The following is a 19,674-nucleotide window of genomic DNA, read 5'->3' as shown; positions in this document are numbered from 1 at the left end:
TCCCCCAAAAAATAAATAAACGTTGAAAAAAAAAATTTAACACCATGATCCAGAGCTTCATAGGGTTTTTTCTGAATATTAGAAGAGCAAGTTACAGGAACCCTACATGCTTTGACTTATCAAAATGTGGACTTTCTGCATATGACATTGACTTTAAATGATGGAGCAAACACAACTTTGTATTGCAATCTGTAATACTACCTTAGGGATTGTCATGAGTTTTTTAAATAGTTGTTTGACTTTATTAACAGAAGAAAAAATAAAACACTGGCTACCATAAATTTCTCATTTTTTTTTTTACTTAGAAAACAGCACGAGTTTCACAATAAATTCTGGCTTATGGGTGAAAATTATATAGCATGCTTTTTCTTCAACAGAAGAGTCCCAAAAAAGGTTGCAAGATGATAGCTAATGTTTATTGAGCACTTTCTACATGCCAGGAACTGTTCTATGGGACTTACATGCATTCACCCATGAAATACATTTAAAAGTATATTATAACATAAATTATATACAATGATATATTGGATATTATTTACTAGAGAGTCAGGCAATTCCTTTTTACTCTCAAAATTATTCTTTTTTAAAAATACACTACAACTCTGCTGGTACAATAAGGGACCAGAAATGTATATAGAAGAAATTACAAAAAACACTTTATAATAATAAGCTACAAGTAAAGCTAATTTTTTCTTTAATATTATATTTTTCTTCCAAAAGTAGAAATGAAAATTTCAAACCAATAAACAGGAAAATAATTTTATTTTCAAACAATCCTTTATGCGCCAATTTAAATTTTTTTTAATGTCATTAAATTTTAAGATTTATCCAGAGAGTATCCACGCTATTGCCTTATGTGATCAAAGATGAATTTTTCAGCACTGTTGGTCTAGTTGTCACAGGTGTTTTCTATCATGCTCTCATTTCATTTCCCTATATAATTACTGCCATATTATTATGGTTTTCCTCAGTAACATTCCAAATACACTCATTAGGAATACTTCAATCATAGTTGTGCGTAGTTTCATCAAACTTCCAAATATGACCAGCAGAAATGTCTAAAGACATACATTTTTTAAAACAGAAGACTCTTTCAAGAGAATTTTACCTAATAAAACATGTGAACCAATTTCTTAAATTACTAAATGTCTTAAAGATGTATAAGTAATTTGAGACATTATTTACTTAACTAAATTCTTGATATTTTGAAGGGTTGAAATTCAGCCAAACCCTTCTTTACTTCTTCTCAGCCATTCTGGACACCAGATTCTTAGAAATTTAGCCATCTTATTCAGCTTTTTCCCTTTTCATTGTTCCTTTTCTTTCTTTCCTTTTTATTTTCTTTTTGTGTTCTTTTCTTTTCTTTTTTATGTTCTAACCTCTCTCTGAACCCAGGATCTTTGAATCCAGCCCCTGCTACAATGACAATGCTTTCTGCCATATCAAACCAGATGTTGATATGGCAGATGTTTCCCATTCTCCATGCCTGCCAAAATAGGGAATTATCCACAAGACCACCCTCTCCATTTTCAGTTTTCAATATTAAAAAAATGTGCCTTCTCTATACTGAGGTGAAAACTTCTTCCCCAAGACTGCCACCTATTTTGGACCCTGTGAATCTCAGCCCTGGCCTTCGGACAAATCAATATTGTGTTGCTTTAGCTTCCTTAGTTGTAAAATGAAGATAATAAATGTATGTCATAGAGGTGTGGAAATGAAATGAGAATGTTTATAAAGCTCCTGGCACGATGCAGGGTCCCCATGAGCAGTAGCCTTTATTAGGAATAGGAAACCCTCTTCTGCGTGGCTGCCCTCAGAAATGTGATGACAGCTCTTGTTTTCTCTGCTCCAGGCCAAATATGCTCAATTCCTTCCATTTTTCTTTGCATCGCATGGTATTGTCTCCCTTATTCTTCTAGTCATTCCTTTCTGAATAAGTTCAGAGCTTTGAGAACTGAACTTTGAGAACTCTTCTTTGAGAAGAGTCTACTGACAATCCAAAAATATTATATTTTTATACCCATTTTGTCAACTGAGAGCAAGCTCCATACCCATAAGTGTCATTGCAAGATATTTTTCTTTTCTCTTCTCTATTGCTGGTCAGGTTTCCTTTCCTCCCCCTCCTACCTCCAGTGTCCCCATATTGACTCTCCGGCAAGCCAGGCTATGGGGAAGGTAATAGGTATGGATACTTTCTGGTTCTAAGGTGAGGAGAAGATGGAAGTGCCCTTCAGACACTAGGCTGTGTCTGAGAAGTTTCCCTCTTCATTCTGGTAGGACGTCAGCTCTTCCTCATCGAGGGTCACTCCTCTCTGTCCTCTCCATTTCTCCTTCTGGACTTCACAATTCTGGGTGGTGGCACCATAAGACATCTTCTTTTTGGGACTTGCAAAACTCTCATGGTTGAGTTCTGTCTCCTCAGCTAACTCATCTTGGTCAATGATTCCACACTTCTCCTCAGAGAGATTCTCAGGGTCAGCCCATTCCTGTTTCTCCCCAGAAGCAAAGACCCCATAGAAGATCACGCCACTGTAGTGCACCAGGGCAGCTATGAGGAACACATTCTGCCATTCCTCACGAGTCTAAACAAGGAAACACAGTACCAATTAATGTGTTTTAACCAAAAATAGAATTGTTTTTAAATTTAGTTTGAGAGAGAATGATATCAGGGGAGGGGCAGAGACAGAGGGAGAGAGAATCCCAAGCAGGCTGGTGCACTGTCAACACACTACCCAATGTGGGACTTGATCTCACAAACTACAAGATCATGACCTGAGCCGAAATCAAGAGTCAGGCACTTAACCAACTGAGACACCTAGGCACCCCTTAACCAAAAATAGAGATTAACAGTAGGTTCTAGAGGCTTTCACTGGGACAAAAACTCCTGCCCACCCCAAAGGCAATACTGTGCATCTAGGAAAGACGTAAGTCAGAAGCATGCCCAGGAGTCAAACAGAATTTGAGTGTTTAGAAAATGAATGTTAAGGGAACGTCTGGCTGGCTCAGTTGGCCAAGCAAGTGACTTTTGATCTTGGGGCCATGAATTTGAGCCCCATGTGTGGTGTAGAGTTTACTTAAAAAAATTTTTTTTAATGAGAGTTAACACTACAATGAATATAAAAATTACAGACTACAGTACATGTGCTTTTTTTAATTTATAAAAATACTTTTTAATATAAACAATATGTAAAAATCCATGCAGCGCCATTTCACAGGTCTTTTAAATATACAATGTGGTTTCCCTTCACATGGTAGTTTAAATTAAGCTTGCTTTAGAAACCACCATTTTAAATATCAGACATCTCCTTCTTGCTTGCTGTTGGATACATAACAATATTTGAACCATGAAAATGCTGACTCTTAGCTGTCAATAACTTACTTATAATCATATTTTCTGTGTAAATACAGTAAATCAAAAAATAATGGGAATTTGTGTGTAAAGTTAGAAGAAGTTGGGGCACCTCTGTGGCTCAGTCTGTTAAGCATCTGACTCTTGCTTTTGGCTCAGGTCATGATCTCACAGTTTGTGAGTTCAAGCCCCACAATAGGCTTTGCACTAGGCAGTGTAGAACCTGCCTAGGAATCTCCTTCTTTCCCCCTCTCTCTGCCCCTCCCCCGTGCTCCCTCGCCTGCACGTGCTCTCTCTCTCTCTCTCTCTCTCTCTCTCTCTCTCTCTAAAAATAAGCAAAATAAACTTTAAAAAATACATAAAGTTCGGTGAAGTTAATATCTGAGATTTATTAGTCATGTTACCCATCCCATGATCTCATGAACAATGAGGAAGAACCTAGATCTTCTGCCTCTAAAATCCCCAATCCACCTTCATTTTCTATCAAAAAAATAAGAAAAGTTAACCTACACTTTCTCCTCCAAGAAGCTGGAAGATTTTCTGAAATCATATTAGTAATAGAAAATCCAACTAAGAAAATAGTTGAGTAAAAACTCCATAGAATCAAAACATTCTTATTTGTGGAAGGCAGCATCTTAAAACCTTTTCAACGACAGAGTTTAAGAAACCATGTGGCCTGTGATTGAACTCTGGATAGATCTGGGTTCCTCCTCTATACCCACCCTCGTCTGAACACACAAAGGCTCAGTAATGACTGAGTGCCACACCCTTGTAGTTCTTACGTATGGCCATTAATGTATTGTTCATTTTCTTCATAATAAGGAAGTCTAACAGCACTAATATCTTTATGCTGGAACATGCTAAGTAATAGATGGAAACAGGCTATAAAGTTTAATTGCTTAGAATTATAAAGCAATCTTGGGTAAATTATTTATCCTGAGTTATTGCCTCAGTTTCTTCTTTGTGTCTCTAAATAGTCATTATGATGATCGCTTCCCTCACCCACACCCCCCAACACATGCCCCTTTTACTTCTCTGTTGAGAAAATGTGGAAACAAACATCAATCAGCCCTATTGCCATCAATAAATAATAATTTTTTAAAAAAATAAGAAGGAAGAAAAAAAGAACTTCAAATGACTCAGCCAAGGTCAAGGACATACACATTTACAGTCTGGGGCAGGGCCTTGAGATCTCAAATCTGTATAGTACTTCAGTCCTCTGATACTGCAACCCACAGCCCCAAAAGAGAACATTACCTTGTGCTTGGTCATTGCACCGACAATGAGGGGACAGACCATTCCAGAGAGAGTTCCCACTCCATTTGAGATCCCCATGAGAATGCTGGCATAGCGCGGGGCAATGTCCAGGTGGTTGACGTTAAAACCTACAGTGAAGCCAAAACCTCAAAATCAGAGTCAAGAACATTTTGGGAACTACACAGCTTTTCCCAACTCTCATCAATCTATTTGGTTTCCTCTGTGATATGACCAATGGATACCTCTACCGAGAGGGCTGGGTTGAGGATTGTCAGGCTGTGTCTGCACAGCGCAGAAAGATGTGCTGTGACTGATTAGCAATGGCTCCCATGGGTTCTCCGTGGGGAGAATTAGGACACCTGTGCTTGTAAGTTTGGAACTCCAAAGTAACCGTGTTTGGGGCAATACTGAAAAATTGAACAGATCACTTACTCAGAGGAAACAATCACACTGTTTACAGTTTGATTAGAACCAGACGGGACCTCATAATACCCTCCTTCCCAGTCCTCAACTCACTCCCAAAAGGCCACCCAAGGTAAGCCTGTCTTATATGCTGCATGGCACAGTGGAAAAGGTACTTTTTTGATAAACATTTGCACAAACATTGGCGGAATCCTCTGTAACTTACAAGAGACTTTCACATAATACTTGACCTGGAGTCTGTAAATCTGGATCCGAGTATTACTTCTACCACTTAAGTAATTTTTAGGCCTTTGTTTTCTCCTCTCTAATATGGGGATAAAATGACTAATGCATAAAGATGCAATGAGATGAGCCTCAGGAAATGTGTATGCAAAAGCCCTTGGCAAGCAGCTAAGCTCTGCTAACCAGTGACCACTACACCTGGGACTCCACCCACTGCTGCCACTGGGCTAAGTGTCTCCCTCTTTTGAGGTCTTCTATCAAAAGATAATGCTGCTAGGAGGGGTAAAATAATAAGTTTCCAACACCTCACTATTTACCTGTTTATCAATAGAGAAGAATGAGTGGAATGAAGGGGGAGGAGTGAAGACAGGGGAAGGGGCTCGGTTCTGAGGAGGCCACCAGCCCTGGGAACCAACTCTATCAGTAGTGCCCAGGCATGCATTCTAGAGTTGAGCAGACCTGCCTCCGGCAGCTCAACTGAGATGCAAACCTGGACAAAGGATTTAAACTTTCTGAACCTCTGCTTCTTCATCGATAAGCAGGAATAATCATTCTTATAAAATTGTTGTAAGAATTCAGTTAAATAACATATGTTAAATACATGGTACATACAGGTAAAAACCAACATGTATGTTCCTTATGGGTGGTTACCCATCTGTATCATTTACCACCATCTTCCCTGAACTGGAAAAGTGCTTGGTACATAGTACACACTTGATAAATAATTATTTAATTACCCATTTGAGCCATTGAAATTACAGCAGGGGATTGTAGGTTTTGTTTATTCATGTTTTTGTTTTCCTTTGCCTTGCTTTTTAATTCTCTATTCTGTGCAAAGAACCTGAAAATAGGATTTAAAAAAAAATTTTTTTTTTTTCCTGATCTGGCACATTAGTTGTTTTTCCCTACCTCCATTCAGGGAGAATTTTGAGAAAAACTTTTTTGCAATAAATATACCTTCCTTTCAGATCCAAGTGGCAGACCATCAGAATATAAAACAGCTGCAAGATTAATTAATCTTACTGTTGATTTGCAAGCGATAAACACTTTATTAGAAAAGAACCCAGAGATAAGAAGCAATTAATATGATCGTTGAGTATTATATTCTGATACAAAGCCTAGGCATCTGTGCTCAGCTAAAGATAATGTGAGAAAAGCCACTTAGATTTCTAGTTGCACAATCCTGGTGTTTAGAAGAAAAAATTCATTGAGAAACTGAGCTATTGATAGATTATTTTGTAGTGGATTAAAAAAAATACACACAAGCTGAGAGAGTCTGTCTTCTCTACATAGGACATTTTTTAAAGTAAGTATCACCCTTCCTAATCTCACCTGTCTCAGCTCTCTTGTTGATAATCAATTCCCTAATGGTACCTCTCTTCCCGGCATCCCAAACCCCTTATAAAGTTGGCAGATAGTAGGTCCTGAGGAATCATCATCCACCCAGGGCCATAGTCCTTCCCACAGTGTCACTGTTGGGTCAGATAAAACTTCCCCCCACCCCACCCCCATCCTAGCTACTCAATTTATGTGGGCAAGTTAAGTCACCTTTCTAAGTCCCAGTGTCTTCGCTCTGGTAAAATGGATATAGCAATATCCTTCTCATAGGCTTGTCAGGAGGATTAAAGGAGATATGTCAAAAAGTTGCTAGCATTGAGTAAGCGCTAAAAAAAATGGCAGAACTGTTTTTTAGTATTTGGGGTTTCTCTCCTTCTGATCATGGCATAATTGGCAATCCAGGAACAATGTGAAATATTTCATTACTGCTGAGGACAGGATATGAATCCCTTTCGCATCACAGAGCTATCAGGGGAAGTTGTTCCTCAACATCTACTGGAAATAAGTCATGATTGCCCTATCTTTGCTGCTCAGAGGATAGACCAAAGATCAGCAGCAGCAGCATCCCTGAGGAGCTTGTTAGCAATGCCAAATCTCAGGCCCCAACCTGGACCTGCTGAATCAGAATCTGCATTCGTAAGATGCTAGGGTGATTTGCGTGGGCATGAAAGTTTGAGGAGCCCTTGGCTAAAGTGTATGATAACTGAACAACACGATTCACAATACTGAATACTTACTAATTTTGTTGTGCATCTGGCACTGCTAGGGGTTTCAAATGCTTTATTTCCACTAGAATGTAAACTTTATGAGGACACCATCTGATTTTTTTCCGCGGCAATATCCCTTGTGCCGAAAACAGCACCTGGCTCATAGGAAGTATGAGCAAATGCATGAATTATCTGAAGTTCATTGCAATCTCCCAACAACCCTGTGAGGTTGTCATTATACCTCTCCAATTTCTGAGTGAGGAAACCAGGGCTTGAGAATTTAAATGAATTAGCCAACTTTTCCTTTTATAAGTAGCAAGTAGTAAAGAGAAACCTCAAAATCAGATCTATGCAAGGGCACCTGGGTGGCTCAGTCAGTTAAGTGTCTGACTTCTGCTCAGGTCATGATCCTGTGGTTGTAGGTTTGAGCCGCACATTGGGATCTGTGCTGACAGCTCAGAGCCTGGAGCCTGCTTCAGATTCTGTGTTTCTCCTTCTTTCTACCCCTCCCCCACTCACAGTCTGCCTCTCTGTCTCAAAAATAAATAAACGTTAAAAAAAATTTTTTTTTAAATCAGGTCTATGTACCACCAAACCCAAGCTCTTGGTTGCAAGCTACTTTTAAAATAGAGGGTTTTTTGGGGCGCCTGGGTGGCGCAGTCGGTTAAGCGTCCGACTTCAGCCAGGTCATGATCTCGCGGTCCGTGAGTTCGAGCCCTGCGTCAGGCTCTGGGCTGATGGCTCAGAGCCTGGAGCCTGTTTCCGATTCTGTGTCTCCCTCTCTCTCTGCCCCTCCCCTGTTCATGCTCTGTCTCTCTCTGTCCCAAAAATAAATAAACGTTGAAAAAAAAAATTTAAAATAGAGGGTTTTCACCCCTAATTTCACTGTTTAACAGCTCTATTAATTTGAAAAGATCACATCTTTATTTTAGGGTAGTTTAGAAAACTACCAGAGGTTCCATATTTCCCTGTCTTGGGACATTCGTCCTCTGATCTTTCAGGCAGCCTGGAATGGTAAAAAGATCACGAACATGGAGACAGCCAGAAATGCACCTTACTTGTTCCTTTGCCACCAATTGTATGCCAGTAGAAAAATACTTTTTCTGAGTTTTAGGTACCTCATCAGTAAAATAGTGGTATTATCCACTTCCTTCACAGTGCTGTGAGATACACATGATATTTGTAAACTGTCCTGTAAGTGATCACTGTCAGTGTTACAGTATGTTTTAAGGGTAAAAAAGCAACTAAATTTTACTTTTTCACCCAGTTTTGCATAGGGAGCTTCTGAAGCCCGTAAGACAGGATATGATAGCACCCTGGCCTGTCACACAGTTGGTCTCTGCTCCTGTAAAACAAAGAGACTGATGCCACCTAGGGTAGTGTGAGAATCACACAGAGGGCTTTGAACAGTCCCAGGCACAGAGTTGTGCTTGGTCAAAGTTAGCCCTTACTGTCGTCATTATTATTCTTACTATGTACTCTCGCCTATTGGGAAAGTCACTTCCCCTCTGCATTTCTTTCTTTAGAAAATGAAAGCCATGGAGAAGACAAAAGCTTCTAAAGACGCTTCCCACTCTAAAAAAACTTCTGACTTTATGGGACTATGTCAAGTGACTACATCATGTGACTTTTGAGCTAATATTAGCCATCTCTAGTTAGAGGGAGGATAGAAAATCAAGAGCCTCTGTGAGGAAGAGTGACCTGGTCCTGAAGTATCAAGTGGCACTTAACCCAGGACACATGCTTGTGCCTCTGCCCACAGCTCAGGGGCGTTGCCTGCACTTTGTGTCTTCTTCAAAGCAGGGAGGTAGGGACAATTCCAGCTTGCCTAGGCTCCTAAGCCTAGTCCTCAATGATCTTACAAAGTCATTCCCACATGATGAAATTCTCCAGCCAGTAGCCTGCTCCTTGGGAATGGCCTGGCTACTAAAGGAAAGTAATACAATATTTTTTTCCTTCCTTCCTCCCAAGACTTGCTGAATCTGTAGAAAAGATTTGGAAAACCAAAGGACACCTCACCTGAAATAGCAAAGCCACTAAATCCTACAGCAAGCACCAGAAAGGAGATGGCCACCCCTTTGGTATGGGAAAAGCCAACCACCAGGAGTAAGGTTGCCTCCATGCCAAAACCTGCAAATGCAAACAGCAGGAAAAAAAAATATCGTTTTCATGTCAGTCAGCTCAGTTTACAAATTTATCAAATAAGAATCTATTCATATTTCCATGGGCCTAATTTTTTAGTATGTACATTCTGGCACATTGCTTACAATATTACCTGCGTGCTTCATCACTACATGACTATGCTAACATTACCCCAGTGTTCCGTGAGCCTTCCAACATGTGTCCTGGTGCACGTTGAATACTGAGAAGTTCCAGCACATTCCAATGATGCCCCTGGGGTGGGGGATGTTTACTATCAGTTGCTTCATGGGTAGTTGCCCCTGCCATTTCTAAATACTAAAACTCTCTTATATACTGTCAGTGATCCCCTCTTTGGTTATGTAAGTTATGGCCTCTCACAGAAAAATACAATGACAACACTCGAATATATATCACCAGAAATGACCAGAACGCTGTAGAGAATATCAGAAACAAAAAGCATATCTTCATCTCTTGTAAAGCATAAGGCAAAATTTTTCCCTTTCAGAAGTTCACCAAGCTCTCAAGCCTCTTTATAAAAGCCATGAGACATTTGCACAGAAATAAAGCAGAACAAAAGTACTTTCTGTTCCTTTCATTCTAAATAACTGAATCCAGTACAATAAAAAAGGATGAAGTTATGAAGATGTTCCTTCTCACAAAACACACACCACACACATACTCACACACACATGTACACACACTCGAGTTCAGCCAACAGCAGACAGAAAGAAGATGTAAGTGCCATTTCCAGGTATATGAAGTGCCCTGGGGTATATGAAGACAATGATGCTTCATTCTGGAGACTGTCTGCTGATTCCAGACATCTCCACCTGACTGTCCTGTAGTCACCTCAAAGACCATAACAGATAGAATTAATCTATCAACCTATGTTTATAACCCAGACTTTAGATTCAGACAAGCCTGGGTTCCGGTTCTACCACAAAACCACTAATTATGTGACCCTGGACAAGTCCCTTCACCCCTTAGATGCCTCATCCTCAAAAATGGGGCTAATGATACAACCTTGTAGGATGCTGGAAGAGTAAATAAAATAGGTATATAAGGCATCAAGTGCAGTCCCTGTCACATGAGCACAGCTCAAGTCAACCAAAAGTGGGATGCCTGGCTGGCTTAGTCAGTGGAGCATGTGACTCTTGATCTTGGGTTTTGAGTCATACCCCACATTGGGTGTAGAGATTACTTTAAAAAAAAAAAGTCAACCAAAAGTCAAATGTTCAAATCACAGAATCATCTTGGACACTTCTCACTCTTCCTCAGCTTTCACATACAAATCTGTAGGTGTCGAATATGACCTCTTTTTATCCTCCTCCACTGTCTCGGTCCTGGGTCCCACTACTTCTCACCGGGACAAATTCAATAGCTCCTTTATTGGTCTCCCCACCTCTTCCTCTGACCCGTTCTCCACATCACTAGCTCTCTAAACTACACATTGACTCCATTGCCCTTTTGCTTAAAACTTTTGTCAAGGGTCACACGTTATCAGTATAGCACTTATAATAAACCCTCCTGCTGGTCCAGGTTCATCTGCCAGCCCTCACCACCTTGCCCCTGCCCCATATAAAGCCCTCTGTTGTAGTCGCATAAATCTATGAGCATTTCCTACTCACAACACTGTTTCATCCCCCTGACGTATTTTTATAGGCTCTTCTTTTGCCTGCGATACTCTCCTCCAGCCACTCATTTCTCTTTTTCTGGAGCAACCTTACTATCCTTTAAAGGCCGTTTCAAATATTACTTCTAGGAAGCGTCTCTGACAACACTGCCCTTCCCCACACTGGTGAAGCTGACATCTCCTTTTTATTCCTCATATTACAGAACCTTTCAACATTGCTTTGTAATTTTTCGTTTATGTTTCTGCCTCTGCCACAAGCTGTGACGTTATCCAGAAAGATACCAAGTATATAGCACAGAGCCTGGCTAGCATGTAGCGGGCACTCAATAAATAATGGTTAATGACTTAATGTAAAGGGAAGAAAATGAGACCCGGAATCAAGACAGTTAGATTGAAATACAAGCTAAAATACCTTTTGTAGAACTTGGTGAATTGCTTACCTTCTGAGTTCGTTTTCTCAAAACTAGTATAGAAATAGAGCAAGCATCAGTAATTGTTTTAGATGGCCATTCAAAGAGAATCAGATGAAATGGGGAACAGTGGTGCTTTTCAACTGGGGGCTTTATACCACTACTACTTGTTAATTTTGTTTCAAGATTTTAAATTATACATAGGGAAAAATTGCTAGTATTTTATATACTAACTAAAAGTGCTTTTGAAGTGGCCCATTTTAAATAGCAAGGCATCTTGCTGAAACTTTTTTTTAAATTTTATTTATCTGTTTTGAGAGAGAGAGAGAGGAAGAGAGAGAATGTGCATAAGCCCACAGGGGAGGGGAAGAGAGAGAGGGGGAGAGAGAGAATTCCAAGCAGGCTCCACGCTGGCAGCGCTGAGCCTGACACAGGGTTCGAGCTCACAAACCATGAGATCATGACCTGAGCAGAAATCAAGAGTCTGACGCATAACCGACTGAGCCACCCAGGTGCCTTTGGCTGAAACTTCTTTTATCTTAGTACTCTAGACAAAGGTTGTAAGGAAAAATTAATTCCCCCAAAGAATTAGAATGGAGACATTTTGTGAAAAATAAAACTTACAAATGACACACTGGTTCATCTATAAGGGGGAAAAAATGATCTTTGCCAAATAGTAGATTTCCAAAGGACAGGGTGGGGGGCAGGGTGGGAAAACATTTAAGAGCTTAAATAGTTTCTGTCTATAGTGAAAAATGCTAGAGATAGGACGACTATGTTCCAGGAGCTTAAGGATAAAATTTGAACGTCAGAGGTGATCAAAAGACCTTGAAAGTGAACCTATTCAGAGCTGACCAGAAAAATAGAACTAGGATTTAAAGGTCTGAGAAAAATGTTCACTTCATATTAAAACAATCTAAAGTTCACACAGGCAACTGATGGAGCCAGACTAGAATTTTTTACCTCAGTCACACTTAACAAGTACCATAGAGGGAAGTACAAGGATTTGACATCTGTTTTCGAGGATCTTGGAAATGTGCCCTGACTGAGAATGAACTAGAACAGACCTTCATGTCTTAGGTGATCTGTTTGTTTTAAATGATTCTAGCAGCAAACATCCCTTGCCTATGGAAAGAAAAGAAAGTGACAGACTCTAGCAAATGTGCGATCCTTCTCAGATGAGAAATGTCCTCTATATTTCTTCTTAGAGAATATGAAACCAACTAAAATTACCTATAAGATCATGCAAGTGCTTCATTATGTCCAAATCAATCTGGCTTGTTCAATGATGGCACAAAACTCTCTCTTCATGTATTTATTTCTAGTCTAGCATCTTTGTATATAAGCAAAATAAGACAACTATTTTTTAAAACATTCTGTGTAGAACTCACTGGTCCTGCTATTTCAAAAGATAAAATGACATGACAAGATATGCAAAGAGGTTTCGGGGGTTTTGTTTTGTTCTTTAAGATGGGAGAGAGGCTAGGAAGGTTCTATGTTTGTGTTCTAGTTTTGGTGGGGTGGGGGGAAGAGATCTGCTTTCAACAGTCACTTTGTTAACACTTTAAAATCTTTGAGAATTCTCACCACCCCTCCTCCCAATGCCAACACTATCGATTGTGGAGGATCAATGGGTGAAGTGATTGGGGCAAAATTAAACACAAACAAGACATTCCTATAAAGTATGTTCAGAGTCTCCAAGACATCTGGCTTTAGAAAAGTTTGTACAAGTGGAATTGAAATAGAGAATTTTCTTTCAAATTCCAGGTTAAGAGGTTGCATATTTTTGGCCGTGGGAAATAGACTTGAATAGCAAATACTTATAGAATGCCTCCTTAGAAAAACTTCTATTTTGTTAGTGTCTTAAACACAGGAGAGGAAAAATGCATTATCTACCAAAAACCTTCTATAGGTTGGACCCATGATAGGTGTATTTTTACATTGTCTCATTTAACATTTGTAATAATCATTGAAAGAAAATATGATTATTCAGATTTTAAAGAAGAAAGTTGGGCTCAGAGAATTTAAAAATCCACCCAATTTTCTCCACCTCCATTGACACCGCTTTAGTTCAAGTTACCATCTTCTCTTGAAAGAGTAACCAAAATAGCCTCCTAACTGCTCTCCCTTCTTTTACTCTTGTGTTCTACATTCTATTCAGATTTGAAAATATAAGTCAAATCATGTCACTTTCCCTGTTTTAAACCCTCTACTTGCTTCCCAGGGCATTTCAAATAAAACGCAAGCTCTGCACGTGTCTACAAAGCCTCCCAAGATCTGGCCCTCATCAAGCATTCTGGTCCCATCTCCTGTCACTCTCCACCTCACTCCTTAGGCTCCAGCCATTTTGAATTTCCCTCTGCTCTCTAACATGCCACATTAATGCCTGCCTCAGGGCCATTGCACATGCTATTACTGCTGCCTAAAATGCTTTCTTGCAAGAGGTATAATAAGGTACCAATCAAGTGCATGCATGGGCAGGAGCAGTCACTGGAGGCTGATGTAGACTTCACAAGAAGGAGGATGAACTCATGTGGAAAGATGTGTGGATAGGACTAGGGTGAGAAGTGAAGGTGAGCATAACTCACAGTCAAGAGCAAGGGAGTAGGCAAAGTCAGGGGTGGAAAGGGATATCCAGGGCCTACTGTGGAGGGCTATTCAGCTGGAGCACAATGTGGTAATCAGAGGAGTGGCTCCTGTATGAGTTTCTGATTGCTGCTGTAACAAATCATCACAAATTTACTGGCTTAAAACCATACAAACTTATTACTGTATAGTGCTGGAGGTCAGAAGACTGAAATGGGTCCTGGAGACCTAAAATTAGGATGTTTACAGAACTGTGTTCCTTCTGGAGGCTTTAAGGGAAACTCCATTCTTGCTTTTCCCAGCCTCTCGAGCCCACCTGCACTCCTTGGCTTGTGGCTGCATCACTCTGATATTTGCCTCTACCATCATATCTCCTTCTCTGACTGTCCCTCCTGCCTCCTCTTATAAGGAACTCTGTGATTGCACTGGGTCCACCCGGATAATCCAAGATCATCTCCCCATCTCAAGGTCCTTAACTTGATCATATCTGCAAAGTTCATTTTATTATATAGGGAAACATAAGCACAAATTTTGGGAATTAGAACATGGACATCTTTGGGGGACCATTATACTGTTTACCTCAGCTACCTTGAATGCAGTGCCTCAGAGCTTCACCTCTCACCTTCCAGAGAGCAGATCCACACCTGCCAACCTTCAGTCTCCTATAGAGAAGTTCACATCAATGGCAGGGCCAAACATCTCTGCCTGGGACCAGCAGCCAAACTGCTGGGAGAACTGATGCCAATAGGCTATTCCCAAGCTCCCTGGTCAGACTTTATACCTGAAATGCTGTTGGATCAGATTATGTCTGCTCTTGTGTAGCCTTCATATAATCTTCACTTTTAAGTGGTCCTGGCCCATCTAATCTAGAGTGACCGTCCACCCCTTCCCTCCTTTCCAACTTAATATTGCAGCTCTGACCTTTCACCCATAGATGGCACTGTTCTCCACCTCCTGCTTGCCCATCCTGACCCCAATGCCCTGGAGGAGTAGCTTCAGTGACCGGGACAATGAGCTCAGACAGAGATCTTGCACAGGATCTGCCATGTGAGCAAGTCACTTTATTTTACCCCAGTTTCTTCACTGTAAACCACAGTGAGGACATAGCTTAGTGTCTGACACAGAAAGCATCCAATAAATGCTAATTTAAACACAAAAACAAAAAAAAAAGATTTAAAAAAAAGTGGAAGGTTTAAAAAAGGTGAGCAGTCATAAACATTGTAGGGGTTCATGATTACCTTTACCTCCCTCTTTAGGAAAATCACCCAGCTTCTAATTTGTCTTTGCAAAATCAAAACATAAAGCAGAAACTAAATAAAACAGAAAAGAGTCTGTATGTGTGTGTGTGTGTGTGTGCGCACGCGCGTGCACATGCATATGTTAAGAAAGAAGACTATTCAGAGGAAATATTTTTCTTGTATTTCTTACCAAAACCTGTATATACAGAAAGGGATAAGGGAATAAACTACAAAAGCAAAGGATTATGTGTATGGAGAATATATGGGAAGGATAAACAATAAAGATATGTCACAGGAAATCAGTTTGCTTTGGCTTAAGAGTAAATGAAAGAAGCATTTCTGCAGTTGGAGGTGAGTACTGATCTATCAACTAAGTTGTCCTATTTCAGGCTGCACAAGCTGGATGACCAGTTAGCAGGGGTATGATGGACACTCAAGTATCTGCTGGGGGATGGATTCAGGGGCCTTTAAGATCCTTTCTAATGCTTATACAGAACCCCCAAAATATGCTCTGCAGTTCATCTCATTCTGTAAAGGCTGCTTAAGCCACCTATGAAATCCACAGTACCTCCACAGTTCATGATTTTTCTGACAGCAGTTGTGGTCAAAATTTTTCTGCTTCTTAAATAATCAGCCAATTGTCCTCCAATCGGCACAATGATGGTCATAACCATGTGTGGGACTGCTGACAAGAGACCCACCTGGAGAGAAATAAAAAACAATGAGCTATTTTTAGCTGCTTCAGACAGATGCACTTCCCCAATTCCTTGCCCACTCCCCACCAAGTTTAATCATCTAATTATATAAGACCCAGATAGGCCTGAATTTTATAATAAATAATGAATGAGTGAATGATTTTAAGTATAGACCTGTCTCTCCCACCAGACTGGAAGCTCCTTGAGGACAGACCTGACGTGTATTCATCACAGAGGCCCCAGCACCTGCCAAAGGGCCCAGCATATAGGAAACACTTGGCACAAAGTGAGCATTCATGGATGCCTTCATGGATATATATATATATATATATATATATATATATATATATATAGCTCCTCCATGGTCACCCCGGACAGTACCTGGGGCTATGAAAACATCTACCTCTACTAGGCCGCTGTTCTTTTCCTGTAGGAAGGTGGTTAATTCTTTCATGATGATGGCTATATTTCACCATCTACACCTTTCCTCCCTGAAACGCAGACAATCTAATCACAGTGGCTGGAGACATTGAAGGAGGTTTTTTCTAAACCATACAAGCCAATGGTTGTTATTACTATAACTACCATTATGGAGAGTAGGGTGGTCTGCAAAACAAGCTTTAAGTCTCTTACTGCTACTCACCAAGTACATTATAAGGGGAAAAAAAACCTTCTTGCCTTCAAATCTTTTTATTCTTACCTAATATGCAGTTCATGAGTTTAGCTTCAAAAAAACCTTTGAGATAGAATACAACATAAATCTTTAAAAGCAGCTTAGGGGCGCCTGGGTGGCGCAGTCGGTTGAGCGTCCGACTTCAGCCAGGTCACGATCTCGCGGTCCGTGAGTTCGAGCCCCGCGTCGGGCTCTGGGCTGATGGCTCAGAGCCTGGAGCCTGTTTCCGATTCTGTGTCTCCCTCTCTCTCTGCCCCTCCCCCGTTCATGCTCTGTCTCTCTCTGTCCCAAAAATAAATAAACGTTGAAAAAAAAATTTTTTTTTTTAAAAATTAAAAGCAGCTTAAAACAGCTTTGATACTTACAAAGAAGAAATTAAATAGCTATGTATACTGTGCCCAGAATGTACAACTTGTCTGACCTCTAGGGTATTAGGTGTCACAGAACTGTTATGAATTTTGATCAGCAATTTAATTATTTTATCATGCAAAGATTTTCTCAGTAGAAGCAAGAAATTTAAGGTTAAAGAACATTAGAAGCATCTATGTGTTTACCTTACTTATTGCAAATCCAAAGACCTCTTCAAAATAAGCAGGCTGACTTATTAACAGCAAATAAAAGGTCCAGCTTCTGCAAAAATTTGCCACAATGATTGCATAAACTGGCAACGATGTGAAAAATTTTTTCCATGGTGTGTTAAATTTCTAGAGAGTAAAAATACCAGGAGATTTTTAGTGACTATATTGACATATTTTTTTTTTCTTGAGAGAACAACACAATCACTAAGAGAAGTAGAAAAGAGGCAAGTCTTCATCTGTCCATCTCTACTTACACTGAGACTAACCACGTTGGCTCCTTCTCCTATACTTGTCTCTATGTAGGTCCTCTCCTCACTGGATATTGTTGGGTGAGCAGCGGGACATTCATAGGCCTGCAGCAGCCAAAATGTGTACCAAATAATCCCAAACATACCTGCAGTAAAAAACAAAAGGCTTAATGATATGGTTTCCTGGTCTTTTGTCTCTAAATTTCCCAAATCTCAAAATATTGCCATATAGCATGAAGTTCATCTAGAAAGAAGTATTTCTTTGCTTTTCCTGTTGTTGTTGTTGTTGTTGTTAGCTTGTATTTAAAGAAAGGTAATATTGTTCCCATTAAGAAAGTAACTTTAATACATGCATTAAATGAATCATAAACAGACAAGTATTCCACTTACATGATAAACTTATTTTAATAATCTCTATTTTCATATAGTAAATTCTTTTTTTAATGTTTATTTATTTTGAGAGAGAGACAGACAGACAGAGCAAGCATGGGAGAGGCAGAGAGAGAGAAAGAGATTGCCAGGTAGGCTCCATGCTGTCAGCACAGAGCCTGACTCAGGGCTCAGTCTCACTAATGGAAAGATCATGCATGACCTGAGCTGAGATCAAAAGTCAGGCACTTAACCAACTGAGCTACACAGACACTCCATTCATACAGTAAATTCTTAGCCAATCCCAATATACAATAAAATTCCATCTCTGTGAGTCAACCATGGGAACTCATAAAGTCAAATTACTCACCATAAATATAAAAGACAGAGGCCCATCCAATGTACTGTACCAACACCCCAGCCAGAGGCATGGCAATCACTGCCCCTGCATAGGAACCTAGGACAAGGAAACATGGATGGAAACTTAGCAACAGTCACTCATGCCACCTCAGGTCATCTCAAGTTCCTGCTGAGATGATGAATCGAACGGAGCGAGAGTCACAATGCACCTGTGCAGAAGGACAAACTCCCAGGGTGCCTTACCATAGGGCTTCCAGCAGAGAAAGGTCACCAGGTGCCCTTTAACTACATCCAGGTACCATGGAGGAATGAGACAAAGATTGCTTGGGCACAGCAATTTGGAATTACATGAAAAAATAGAACAAAGTGGTGAGAAAACTCTCAGAGAAATTTGAAAAATTCAACCAGGTACAACATTTTTTTTTAATGTTTATTTTATTTTTGAGAGAGAGAAAGAGAGTGTGACCAGGGGAGGGGCAGAGAGAGAGGGGGGGACAGAGGATCCGAAGCCAGCTCCACACTGACAGCTGGGAGCCCAAGTCCGATGTGGGGCTCGAACCCATGAATCATTAGATAATGACCTGAGCCTGAAGTCAGACCCTCAACCAACAGAGCCACCCAGGCCCCTGGGAGAGCCACCCAGCCACCCAGCCACCCAGCCACCGGGTACAATATTATGTACTGAAGACAGCAAGCAAAGGCACAAATAGATCTTCCTTTCAGAGTTCACAGTTCAGAAGAATTATCACCTAGGTCTTTAAATGAAGGACTTCAAACTATTAAGAAATCAGGGTTTTTAGAGTTTTGATTTTTTTTTTTTTAATCAGGAAACAGTTCTGCTCCAGGATGGCAGTAGAAACAGGATGGCTGCTCTCTCCACCTACCTCCAGAATGGGCATATGTTTAAGTTTATTTCTTTGTAAATACTTAACCTTGTAAATACCTATATGTGGATGTTTATCTTGTCTAGACAAGATAACGAAGGCTAGAGGTCTGGTGTCCACTATGCCCTACAGCTCCATGATATCTGCTGTAGAAACATGAGCCCTGAAAACTCCTAACCAATATTAACTGAATCAAAAAAACAAAAAAATTACTACCTGAAATTCCCTCTGGGCTGTGAATGAAAAAAATCTTGCTCTGAAAAAGTGAGTAGCAACAAGATATTCTATATCTCAGACTTCAGTGCTAAGGAAGACCTTCAGGAAATGGGAGTTTGGGGATCCTCCCAGAGAAAGAGATTAAATTCCATCTTTCCAAGCTGGGACTGACTGGCCAGGAAAGGCCCAACCTGGAATCTCAAATCTGAGCATCATGACACCTGAAGGAATCTCTCAATCTGTGCGAATCATTTTCCTCAGATAGAAGATGGGAATGAAATCTCCATCTCACATAGTCATTTTGAGAATCAAATAAACTATGTCTGTGAAGATGTTTTGTAAGCTG

At 40.3% G+C, this 19,674-nt stretch overlaps 1 protein-coding gene across 2 annotated transcripts in view; it reads right to left on the bottom strand.

The window, feature by feature from the left end:
• Positions 1 to 397: 397 nt before the first annotated feature.
• The window catches only part of SLC17A8 (solute carrier family 17 member 8), a 51,464-nt gene continuing 32,187 nt past the window's right edge, over positions 398 to 19,674 (bottom strand). For both annotated transcript variants that reach the window (XM_003989158.5, XM_045062222.1), the window contains exons 6-12: positions 18,239 to 18,325; positions 17,506 to 17,645; positions 17,228 to 17,377; positions 15,874 to 16,006; positions 9,316 to 9,426; positions 4,607 to 4,734; positions 398 to 2,582 (exon numbers count right to left, since the gene is read on the bottom strand). In XM_003989158.5, the coding sequence (XP_003989207.1) occupies positions 2,238 to 2,582; positions 4,607 to 4,734; positions 9,316 to 9,426; positions 15,874 to 16,006; positions 17,228 to 17,377; positions 17,506 to 17,645; positions 18,239 to 18,325 (1,094 nt within the window). In that variant the 3' untranslated portion in view covers positions 398 to 2,237. The remainder of the gene's footprint in view (positions 2,583 to 4,606; positions 4,735 to 9,315; positions 9,427 to 15,873; positions 16,007 to 17,227; positions 17,378 to 17,505; positions 17,646 to 18,238; positions 18,326 to 19,674) is intronic.

The sequence above is a fragment of the Felis catus genome, chromosome B4, assembly GCF_018350175.1.
Source record: "Felis catus isolate Fca126 chromosome B4, F.catus_Fca126_mat1.0, whole genome shotgun sequence".
In the NCBI taxonomy this organism is placed as follows: Eukaryota; Metazoa; Chordata; class Mammalia; order Carnivora; family Felidae; genus Felis; species Felis catus.
Note: the sequence above shows the minus strand (reverse complement) of the source record. Positions and strands in the feature narration are given on the sequence as shown.